Source organism: Solenopsis invicta, chromosome 11 (assembly GCF_016802725.1).
Source record: "Solenopsis invicta isolate M01_SB chromosome 11, UNIL_Sinv_3.0, whole genome shotgun sequence".
NCBI lineage: Eukaryota > Metazoa > Arthropoda > Insecta > Hymenoptera > Formicidae > Solenopsis > Solenopsis invicta.
In genome coordinates this window covers 16,873,295-16,886,261 of record NC_052674.1, presented here as the reverse complement: position 1 = coordinate 16,886,261, position 12,967 = coordinate 16,873,295, and the positions used below count along the sequence as shown (strand labels likewise).

Here is a 12,967-nt window from a genome sequence, read left to right as displayed (position 1 = left end):
TATTAGACGAATATGGCGATAAAATTAGAAAAAAATTTTATACTTTAACATGACAATGTAACGATTTAATGTGCAAAATTTAAGGAATAGTTTCAGAAAATTAATATTAAAGTCTTATCTTGGCCTTCAAAGAGTCCTGATCTGAACTCAATTTATAAAACCTTTGGGGAATTTTGGTTTATGCTAATGGAAAATAATATTTGAATATCAAAAACGATATCCGAGAGGCGTGGTTTCAAATCGAATTAACTGCAGATAAATTAATAGATTCCATACTTAAAAGGATATTTCAAGTGATTTAAAATAAATGAGGATCTACTAAATATTGAATCTTTTATTTTTGTGTATTAGCGTTACTGTTTTGTAACTTCTTAAATTAAAACTCAATATTTATTGAAAATGCACAGAGTGCATAACTTGTGTTTATTTCATATAAAAATATTAATTTAATAATGTAATAAAATAATTTTTTAGTAATGTTAATAAGGATTTCTCTATTAAACTAAACTATGTTATTGTTAATTTTAAAAGTCATAAATATGAGAAATAAAATAAGAAACGTTACATAAAATATATTTTTACATTTTTATAAAACTAAAGTGAATCTAACATAAATATAGTGAACCTATCATTATTTCGATTATTGTATATTAGTTTTTAATTGTATTTTAATTTTTATGTCTAAAAAGAATTCTTAATTATATGCTTAAATTCGTATCTCAAGACCAAAAAACTTCCTTAAAGTAGTATACTTGCAACAATACTATTCAAAAGTTGAATTCCATCACGCGCTCGGTGGCAATATTCCCACTCTTGCTAGTGAGAAAAAATTTTCGATTGCGTTGCACGCATTCGCAGAAAATAATCAATACAGATAAACGCAGATTAATGCAGCTCAATGCTCACCATTTCCTTCAGTCGCCTCTACATATATGTCAAACAAAATCGAAAATTGCATTTTTTCATGGTTCTACTTTTCACACTAAAGTAAAAAATTATATTTTTTTCATAATATTTTATGAAACATCTGTTTTATGTTCTTTCATTATATGTTTGTTTTTTATTAATATATCATTTCTAGTGTATACTATAAAAATAAACGCGATATTTTTATAAACTTTATATAGACGACACGTATAAAATGTACAGTTTATAATTGCTTATATATCAGTGTGTATTAAAATGGCCTATTTCATTGCAATTGCACCAGCGTATCAATGTCTTCTAGTACAATGTATAGTTTTAATTTCAAAAAAATTCAATTTGCGAGTGTACTACATTAATAAAGAAGGCAAATTCTTGAAAAATTAATATAAAACTTTTGGCAACTGAAAATTTGTTATTTACATTAATTTAATTAAAAATCTTCATAAATTTAAATAGGAAAAATATTACGAGATGTGAGAAAAATTAATTTTTGTTCCATTGAGACAGAAATTATCCATCATTACGATTGATTAATCAGCACAAAACTGTATTAGTTAATAAATAAAACAAAATTGCGCCTCTTTACTTTTTTGATACACAGTACGGAGAAGCAAAATTGATACAAGGGAATTAAAATGTATTGGGTTTACTATTATACAATTTTTATTTAAGTAATAAAATATTTTTTAGCGAAACATTTTTGCTAAAATCAGGATATTCGGCATATTTAAAGGGACAACGGATAATCATCTCGACAAAACAGGATGTCTGATCACATTAAGCATACTATTAACATGTGCTTACTGGACTCGCACAAATCTTATAAATATTGTCCTATTTTTCGTCTTTGCAACGAAATTTTATTGAGTAACTATTTATTGTAGCGTTGGTCATTTTAGGAAGAAGCTTAAGTACATTTTGGCTTGAGATCGAATGACTAGCATTTTCGGTTGTTATTGGCGCCACTGTGACGAACACGTAAACGGTCTTGACGACGAAGTCGCTTGCCTTTTGTTTGGCGTACTTTATTGTTTCTTTCCAGACGAGCCTTCTTCAGATTTTGGGTCGTGCGCTTCTTTAACACCTGCAGAAACAGAAGCAAATATTGAAAAAACATTGTGAATATGTAGACACAAAATGAAAGAAAGTATCAAAAAGTTTCATAACTCAGAAAAGAAAATGTTTAACAATAATGTAAATCTGAAAAATTTAGAAGCTTTCCAGGCGAAAATATTTTTTGCAATTTTTCTGTACATTTCTCCGCTATTTGTCTAAAAATTGGGCCATTCTGCGCAGAAATTGCGCAAAATTGTGATAAAATTGTAGAAAATTAGCAGAAAAATTTCAAAAAAATTTTAATACAATTTTAGAATGAAAATAATTATAAAAATTCAAATTTCAAATTCAATTTTTCAATAAAACTATTAAACATGTTTTATTTTCTTCTAATTTGGAGTCTAATTTTGGGGAGTCGCTTTCAAAAAGTACCGCTGCTAATAGTAAAAAAATCACATAATGTTACAACTTTCATTCTATTCTATGATTTTTTTACTTACGAGATATAAAATTCTTGTGTCCACAAAGCGGCAGTGCCGCGTACTGCTCCAAATCTTTGTTTTTTTTTATATTTTTCTATAAATAGGTTTTACAGAGAAAATGCAAAGAAATTGTTTCAAATATTGTTGCAGTTCCTCTTTTTTTCTGCATTTATTCTGTGATTACACTAAAAATTTGCTTCTACTTTCTTCTTAATTTTTATGCAGATATGTCTTGCGGAAAAAATACTGAGGAATTTCTTAACAATGTTCTGTACAAATTTTCCGAAAATTTGTCTGTGTTTCTCTATAGTTTTATTTTTAATTTCTATTCAATTTTTCTGCAAACAGATTTTACAGAAAAAATGAATAAAAATGTCTCTTCCATTTTCACTGTAATATTACCTGCAAGTTTGTTAGTATTTTCTCTGCAATTTTGTCTGCAGTTTCTCGTCGATTTCTCTGCTAATATTATTTAGGGATAAATTTCTCTGATATTTTTTTACAAACCGCTTTTGCAAATAAATAACATCCCAGTAAACAAAAATGGATTGCAAATTTGTAATTCATTTTATTTTATTTGAATACATTTTGGATTAAAAGATAGTCATTAAAGTCATTTCAATTCTACGCCATGGATTAAAATGTATTGGATAACATGTGAAAACTTTTTTTCGATTAAAAAAATAAAAATCACTTTATTTCAATCCCGTTTCATGGATTAAAATGGATTATACGGCCAGCAAAACTTGCTTGAATTAAAAAAATATAGAAAACCAGTAATTTCGATCTCACTTCATAGATTAAAATGGATTCAAGAAATTCGTGAACTTTAATTGGATAAAGATAGATTCATGTGGTCATTATCAAATTCAAATTCTTGATTTTTTAATCCATTTCTATCCATTTTAGATATTTTGAATCCATTTCCGTTTACTGAGATAAATACAGCAGAAAAATATTTTTGCCTCAGTGCTAACTTAAAAAGAAATCAATCATATCTATACTATAAATATAAAACATATGTGCGATGAATTTATAATAACAAATCAATCTGCATTGCAAAGAAATAAAATGAATAAAGTTAACAATAAAAAATTAATTATTTCGAGAAAATTAATAAATTTCTTTTATTTTATATTATATTCCTATACAGTTTTCTTAAAGAAAGTTTTCAAAAAGCTACTAAATCATTTCAATCTTTTTAAATTCAATAATTTTAAAAATATTCTGTAATACAAAATGTTATAATACAAATGTTTCTAAAATCTAGAAGAAAACCAGTTTTAAATTAGACTATCATAATTTAACAAACAAACTCACAAAATGGACAATAAGAGTTATTTTTAACCTCTATCTGCTCGAGTCCACAGTTTTGTATACAGGATGTCCCATTTTAATGGGACACCCCAAATATTTCCGTTTCCTTGCATTTTATAAGAAAATGTTTTGGACAAAAGTTGTATGATTTTAAGGGGGTCATAAGATGGTGTCATTAATTTGACCTTGAATAGTTGCTTGAAGGTCTCGTGAAGGACACCTACAATTTTTTTAAATAGGACTGCCTATTTTTTATTACATATTCTTGTAGCTCATCTCAAGACCTTTCCAAAACACTACAAGAAAGTTTAATCTTGTTAAGTACTTTCCGAGTTGTGACGCTTGAAAGTTACAGTACACCGTAGCTTTCAAGCCTCACAACTCGGAAAGTACTCAACAAAATAAATTTTCTTGTAGTGTTTTGGAAAGGTTTAGAGATAAGCTACAAGAATATGTAATAAAAAGTAGGCAATCCCATTAAAAAAATTGGAGGTGTCTTTCACGTGACCTTCAAGCAACTATTCAAGGTTAAATTAATGACACCATCTTATGACCCTCTTGAAACTATACAACTTTTGTTCAAAACATTTTCTTGTAAAATGCAAGGAAACGAAAATATAGACATATAAGAAACACATAGGAAACAGATTTAATGTTTAGTTTATGTAAAGTTCAATACAAAAATTCAAAAACTTCATTCATACGAATTTATTCCATCTAATTATTTATCGTTTACTGGGATGGCAACTTTTATTTCTTAAATAAAAACCATAGAGGATAGAATGAAAGGTACAGCGTACGGGATCTTTTGCACGTTAAAAGGATTCCTTCTCGGAGATAAGCCTCATTTGGCTTCAAATAAAAATAAATAAAATGTATTTTGACAATATAATTTTATTTAATTCTGAAATTAAAAGTTAAAAGCTAAGTTTTCAAATTAAAAAATTAATTTACGGACTTGGTATTCTTCTGGAAGAATTAGATCTGTTATTTCTTTCAAAATAGTTTAACAATTTCAATAATTTTTTGAAAATGTTTCAAAAGATTAGAGGTTTTTATCAATAACCTTTCAGCTATTTTTCTTTTTTCAAGATTTCAAGTGAAAAAATTCCTGACATATTTTATTATTCCAGAGATGTCTCAAAAATGTGGCATATGTATTTTGCAATTTTTATGAAATGTTTCACTTTTTAGTTAAAACACTTTTGAGAGAGATATCTCTGAAAATTTTGATGCTGTATAGACTCTGAATTAGTAGAAAATATTTTTTAACATTTCTTATATTTATTTTTTACTAATTACATATTATACAATTCATTTATAAAAATAATAATTAAATCTTTAGAAGAAGGAAAGAGGTGGCAAAATATCATTTTATTTTTTAAAGTAATCCAGTAAATATTAGTGTAACAAAATTCTTATCAACTAATTCGTTAGCCATAGAGTTTCATCAGTTAAGTTATAGGTAGAAGTACCGAGTAGATCACCGAGTACATAGAGGACGAACGTAATTTACAATTTATTGATGAAGGGTGCGTTTATGAGATAGAACAGAGATAGAGATTGTGGCATACGGATAATAAGTGTCATAAAAAATATTTTTATCTATACAACGTACTAAAGGACATTGTAAGGACATTTTGAATATGTGCGGATGTCCTTTGAACGTCCCATAGATGTTGTCAGAAGATCTGTGCTATGTGAGTAATTATAAAAATGATAAATTAATGATCTTTTGTAGATTATTATTCAATTAATAATAAGTGCCACCAAAACAAGTTCTAAAATCTAGCTATGACGCTATGAAGAAAGATTAGAACCTGTGACGCTATAAAACAAAGTTCAGAAATTTTGTATTAGAATTAAATTACATTTATTCGTATTTTGTTATTATTTTGCTGCTGTCCTATATAATAACTAATTACGAGGTGTGTTCAAAAAGTATCGCGAATTTTGAATTTTCGCGGGTTACGTATATTCGAATTTCGATCTTTTTGTGGCGTTATGTTGGTACTCATGTCTCTCACTTATGCCGACAAGCTCGGCCATTTTGAATGTTCACTTAATTGTTGACAGCTGCTTTGCTTGCACGTGTTTTGGATCGTCTTCGATTTTTACCTATTCAAAAAAATGGATCAAAGGACCTGTATCAAATTTTGTGTGAAAAACGAAATTAAGTGCGCGGATGCATTCCGAATGTTGACTGTGGCATACGGAGAAGCTACCTTGGACCGAAGCAACGTTTATCGGTGGTACAAAATGTTCTCAGAAGGCCGAGAAGATGTGAACGACGAAGAGCGTGCCGGACGCCCGAGCACTTCAACAACAGACGAAAAAATTAATGAAGTGGAGAAAATGGTATTGGCCAATCGTCGAATCACCGTTAGAGAAGTTGCTGAGGACCTAAACATATCGATTGGCTCGTGCCATTCGATTTTTATCAATGATTTGGGCATGAGACGGGTCGCCGCGAAATTCGTACCAAAATTGCTCAATTGCGACCAAAATCAGCATCGCATGAACATTGCTAATGAGATGTTGGACTCTGTCCGCGACGACCCAAATTTGCTTCAGAGGGTCATAACTGGTGACGAATCGTGGGTTTATGGTTATGACGTGAAAACCAAAGCTCAATCATCTCAATGGAAGCTGCCGCACGAACCAAGACCGAAAAAAGCGCGCCAAGTTCGGTCGAATGTGAAAGTTTTGCTGACAGTTTTCTTCGATTGCAGGGGCGTGGTGCATCATGAGTTCTTGCCACAGGGTAGAACGGTCAATAAGGAATATTACCTGCAAGTTATGCGCAATCCGCCAGAAACGCCCGGATTTGTGGAAGAACAAAAATTGGCTTTTGCACCACGATAACGCCCCTGCTCACACATCGTTGCTTGTGCGCGACTTTTTGGCCAAAAACAACACACTAATGATGCCGCAGCCACCGTATTCCCCAGATCTGGCCCCCTGTGACTTTTTCTTGTTCCCTAAACTGAAGAGGCCCATGAAAGGACGACGTTACGCTACGCTTGACGAGATAAAGACGGCATCGAAGGAGGAGCTGAACAAGATAAAAAAAAATGATTTTTTGAAGTGCTTCGAAGATTGGAAAAACCGTTGGCACAAGTGTATAATATCTCATGGGGATTACTTTGAAGGGGACAAAATAGATATTCATGAATAAATAATTTTTGAAAATACACAAAATTCGCGATACTTTTTGAACACACCTCGTACGTATCTTTTTATTGCATATTCTTATAGCTTATTTTGAGATCTTTTCAAAACATTACAAGAAAGTTTATTTTTGTTAAATACTTTCCAAGTTATGATGCTTGAAAATTACAGTACATTGTAGCTTTCAAACCTCACAACTCGGAAAATACTCAACAAAAATAAACTTTCTTATAGTGTTTTGGAAAGGTCTCGAGATAAGCTACAAAAATACGTAATAAAAAGATACGTAATTAGTTATTATATAAGACAGCAGCAAAATAATAACAAAATACGAATAAATGTAATTTAATTCTAATATAAAATTTCTTGTAGTGTTTTGGAAAAGTGTCAAAATAAGCTACAAAAATATGCAATAAGAGATACAATATTAGAGTATCGGTAGTTCCTTAATTAAAGGGTATCGGTACTTCCCTAACATTCTATATTTTTTATTGCATTTTCTTGTGGTCGATTTCGAGAGGTTTTCAAAACACTATAAATAAGTTTATTTTCGTTAAGGATTTTCCGAGTTATGACGCTTGAAAGTTACAGTATACCGTAGCTTTCAAGCCTCACAACTCGAAAAGTACTCAACGAAAATAAACATTCTTGTAATGTTTTGGAAGGGTCTTAAGATAAGCTACAAGAATATGTAATAAAAAGTAGGAAGGCCTACTAAAAAAATCAAAGGTGTCCTTTACGTGACCTTCAAAAAACTATTCAGTCAAATTAATGATATCATTTTATGATTCCCTTGAAACTATGCAACTTTTGTCTGAAACATTTTTACTGAAAATGTTTCATTGAAGAATTATCAAGGTGCATTTTTTAAAAATAGGACACCCTGTACACACGCACACAAGACGCACGTACACACACACACGCGCGCGCGCGCACACACACGCACACGCACACGTACACACACACACACACACACACACACACACACACACACACACACACACACACACACACACACACACACACGTTCAATAAGTTTTGTCGTACGATAAGAAAAACACAATTTTATAGTTTGAATTACATTTTATTATTCAATATAATCTCCCTAAACTTCAATACACTTGTTTCAGTTATCTTCTAATTTATGGATTCCATTCCTGAAGTGGGAATCTGGAAGATTGTCAAAATACGCTTCTACGGCTGTTATTACCTCTTTGTTCGATAAAAATCGTTTCCACATGAATGTTTTGAGATGCAAGAACAGCTAGAAGTCAAAGGCAGCTAAATCTGGCAAATCGGGTAAATATTGCAACAATTCGTACTTTAATTTATTGATTTTTGCGATGGCTTTTTGAGCTGTGTGAGAGGGTGCGTTGTCTTGATGAAAAATGATGTTTTTCTTCTGTAAATCAGGTCTTTTCTCACGAATTTTTACATTCAGTTGGTCCAAAAGGTTATAATAATAATTTGAGTTTATTGTTTTACCAGTTTGGAGGTAATCCACAAACAAAATTTTTTTGCATTCCAAAAAACTGATGCTAACACATTTTTGGCCGATTTCTGGACACTAACTCGCTTCGGAACCAAAGTATCGGGTTCACACCACTCTTTAGCCTCTTGTTTTAATTCAGGATTATGATGGTAGACCAAAGTCTTATCCATAGTGATGAAACAACGCACAAAATCCTTTTTATCCTTTCCAAAACGCTCCAAATGTTGTTGAGAAAGTCGCATTCAAATGGATTTTTATTTCATTATGAATAAATGCGGCACCCATTGTGCACACAGCTTTCTGAAACCCAAAACTTTATCCAAAATATTGCTCACACTGCCTAATAAGATACCTAGGACTTCTACTAAATGTATCTTGGTTAATCGACGATCTTCCAAAACCATATCCTGTATTTTTGTTACGATTTCTGGTGTTGATGCACTTTTTGGACGTTTTCAAGACTTGTGACTTCACGTGGATCGTTTTCAAGACTTGTACGATCATGTTTAAATTCAGCAACCCATCTACTGTTCTAATTGAAGGTGAATTTTTGTACACTTTTAACAATCGTTCATGAATTTGTTTTGGTGTTACACCTTCCAAAAATAAGAATTTTATCACTGCACAATAATCAATTCTTTCCATTGTAAAAAAATACTGTGACACGTCAACTTTGAACAGCTGTAAATATATGAATGAGTTGACAGATCCACATGAAACGTTACACGTGTTCAAAAAGTAGTACCATTTTTAGAAAAATAAAATAGCAAATCTAATAGTGCAATCTCTTATCGAACGACAAAACTTGTCGAACAACCTAATATGTATATATATATATATATATATATATATATATATATTGTCACGTATTTTTATCCAATGCCGGAGAGCAGCGGCGGAATACGCGATCAAACACCGGAATTACGCGCGAGACACGCGTGAGCGACGATATAACCAATAGATACCACCAATCGCGAATTTGGGCGCCAGACGCGATTATACCGGTCGCGTCGCCGGGTACACTATTTAACGCTAGACGCGGATGCACACCACGCGACAGCTTCTCAGAACGAAACACGAAATCGTCGCTCACACGCGGCCAGCTAGCTCCTCTAACCGGTAGAGGGGCGGGGTAGCGGAGACAGGGACGAAGCGGCTCTCTTACTGGAGGAGACGGGTAGGCGAGAAATCAAGCAAGATCAGGCCGATATAACAGACGGAAATAACATGTATTGTAGCATATGACAGAGACAGAGTAGAGCCAAACGCGAGGGAATTATCAGTCGAAGCAAGCAAAGAACGGAAAAGATGAAGAGAGTTGACGAAAACGAATAAGCGGAACGCGAAAATTTTCTTAAATACTACAATGCTTACGCTAGCGGCGCGAACAACGGCGGTTGGTCCCGCGCGGAACGAGACAGCCAATCACGCGCGCTCGGAACAGCGCGGCGAGAACACACTCGTCGAACTTTCGCTAACGGACAGTAATTAACTCAAAAGCAATACAACCAAAGATACCCGGTGACGGCAATGCCGTCGTCGCGGTCACGATGCACAATTCTCTCGAAGACGCGCGACACGACAACGCACCGATAACGCGGGCGGTCGTGTGATCACGGCCGTAACACGACTCGCGCACGTGCGCGAGGGCTTTGCGGCTTCCCGGGAAGCCGGTCGTCCGCGAGCTTCTACGGCGGGACAGCCAACGTACACGCGGCAGCCGACAGCTGGGTGCCTCGACAAGGTCTCACGCTTGAGGTGGAGAGCCGACCAAACACTAAAAAGGTGCGTTCTATCGCCACGCGGCGGACGCACCTGCACACTAACCCAATGGCTCCACCTCAGAGTGCGAGTCAGCCGGCACCGGCAGCTCGTGGCTTTACACCGTCTCTAGAGGGTCACCTCGACGACGATCCTGTCCTCCGTTGGTCCCGTGGACGTCTCCGCAGGGATCGCCAGGCCGGGCACACTCGACGATAGCCGCTCCCGATATCTCCAACCGATATCTCGCACGCTCGCTCACGCTTCGCACCGCAGGTATCGCCGGGTCGCACGCAAAAGCCGAGAGGATCGCGTTCGATGCGCGATCGATGAGCGCCACCCCTCCCACAGGGTGCGCGATATCCTTGCGCCTAGCGGCGCGGCCTATCAGCGGCCGCCCTTATCTAGCCGTGACGTCACGGCAGCGCAGTGTCGGGTCTCCGCAGGCATCGTCCCCGTTGGCATCCAACATCCTTGTCGTTCTCGTCGTCCTCGCGGACGACAACAGCAGCAGAAATTTCCCGCGACGATTCTTCGCCGCTACCCTTCTCGACGGACAGCCGGCATTCGATGGCCCTTGTCCTGGCCGTTCGTCCGCCCTGGCCTGTCCCTCGGCTGCGCCAATTGCGAGCCTCTTTTGCGTGGCGCATATCTGTCACCACGTCGAGTCTCGTCCTTCTCTCCGCCGTCGGTTTTCCGTGCGCCGGCCCTGGACGATCGCCTTCTCCTTGTCCTGCTGCTGCCCATCCTCCTCGCTGCTGCTGGTCCTTAGGCGACGTTTGTCGAGGTGCCCGCGGATACATGAAATAAGCCGCGAATAAATAAATGAAATCAATACGCGCCGCAGTCCCGCCGGAGATTTCGCTCTCTCGCTGAGTGCCCGACCCGGTCTTACGCGCCTCCTTGCGCTATGCTCAGGCGGAGGACGAAGTGGCGAGGCAGATAAAACTGCCACGTCACAATATATATATATATATATATATATATATATAGGCGGAGGACGAAGTGGCGAGGCAGATAAAACTGCCACGTCACAATATATATATATATTGTATGTTATTTAATGTTTAATTGCTGAATGTTTTCGAGAAAATCAGAGAATTTAACTAACTGATTATATTCTTATACTATACACAGAAAGCACTTAAAATTCTTTAACTTTGATTTTCTCAGCAACATGTTTGTATTGTTGTCGGCTTAAATCGCTTACATCATAATATGCATATTCCAGGAGAATTGCAGCAACTGAATCCGCATTTGTTGACAAATTGTCATGATGATATAACACACAATTTTTAGTAACAACATGCCAGCAATTTGCCAGTAACTTTGGAATCGTCATTGTCAAAGTTTGTATTACCGCCATAATAACTAATACGGTTCATACAAAGCTGCCATAATACTGTAACAAACCGCTTTTCCGTTCCCCCCTCGGACCGTCCATCGTTCCAGGCTGTCCGGCCGAACAACCGCCGGACAGCAGAAACACGGCGCATAGCGCCGAAAATATACTCTAACACCGGCGTAGCGCGCGTTGACGCATCCGCACGTGAGATCTGCGTGGCAGATCTCCGCGCGCACGCGCTCGACCGGAGTGGCGACCGCCGGACCGATCTCGAGCGGCAGGGAGACCCCCACCGTTTCCGTACCGTTCCGTACCCCCGCACCGTCCCTGCTCTCGAGATTCGGGTATATAAGCGCCGCCGCTCCGAGAGTTGAGCGGTCTTCTTCTCCGTCCACTCTCCGATCCAGAAGAAGCCCAACCTAGCGCTCACTTGGGAGTTAAGAGCCTTAGCTTCCGCCAAGCAGTCTTGGCAAAGAGCGATTCCGATAATCCCGATACCGCCGATAAAAACGGGCTCAAGTACATCTTGGGCTCCACCAGGAGATCCTGGTCGGCGATTCCCGATCCGCCGTCCTTACTACGGTATCGACTCACGGCCTGGGGTGTGGAGTTCCGCGCCTCTACCAAGGGCTCTTGGCGTGAGTCGATCACCACCGCCGAACATCGCGGTATTAACCGCTCGCGACGGGAATCCCCGCTCCGCGTACACTCGCACCGAGCGCGCGTCACTTACGGCCGTGGCCCCGGCCTTCAGCAAGGCCACGGTCTGCGCGCGTCAACACCGGCTCCGAGTTCCCGGAAAACTCGAGGCCGAAATTCCGCGAACTCAGCCGCGACAATAGCGCGATCCGGACCATTGTAAATACCGTTCGTTACGTCCGCGCGCTCCGTTTTCTCGTCCGTCCGTCCGCGCGTAGCCCTTAAGTTTTGTTGGGTCCGTCCGAGCGTCATCGTCATCCGTCCGTCCGCGCGTCGTGGCCAAGCCACTCCACCTGTATATAGTCAGTACGTAATAAACGCACTATTGTATTTACCACCTAAAGCAATACACGTCTAGTTCTCTTGGCGACCTCCCTCCGCGTCCTGGTCCGTCCGCAGTCACGCACCGCCCCGTGCGCGGAAAAAGACGGGTCGTTACAATACGAGGTAATTTTGATGCTATTATCTTGTCGTTAAACTGCTAACAATATGTATATACAGGGTGTTGCATCGTCATACATATCGGTATAATTGGTTGCCTATTCATACAGGCGCGCATGATGGTACACAACTACGTACGCTTCGGCATGTCGGTAAGATTAGTAGCATCAAAATAATATTTTACCGACATGCCGAAGCGTACGCAGTTGTGTACCACCATGCGCGCCTGTACGAATAGGCAACCAGTTATATCAACGTGTATGACAACGCAATACT

The 12,967-nt window shown here is 37.6% G+C and overlaps 1 protein-coding gene across 6 annotated transcripts in view; it reads right to left on the bottom strand.

Moving 5' to 3' along the window:
• Positions 1 to 316: 316 nt before the first annotated feature.
• LOC105201253 overlaps positions 317 to 12,967 on the bottom strand; it is an 87,414-nt gene continuing 74,763 nt past the window's right edge. For 5 of the 6 annotated variants that reach the window (XM_026140216.2, XM_026140214.2, XM_026140211.2 and 2 more), the window contains one exon: positions 1,751 to 2,011. In XM_026140216.2, the coding sequence (XP_025996001.1) occupies positions 1,865 to 2,011 (147 nt within the window). In that variant the 3' untranslated portion in view covers positions 1,751 to 1,864. Of the gene's footprint in view, positions 2,012 to 12,967 lie in introns of all 6 variants that reach the window. The other variant, XM_039455308.1, reaches the window with a different exon arrangement.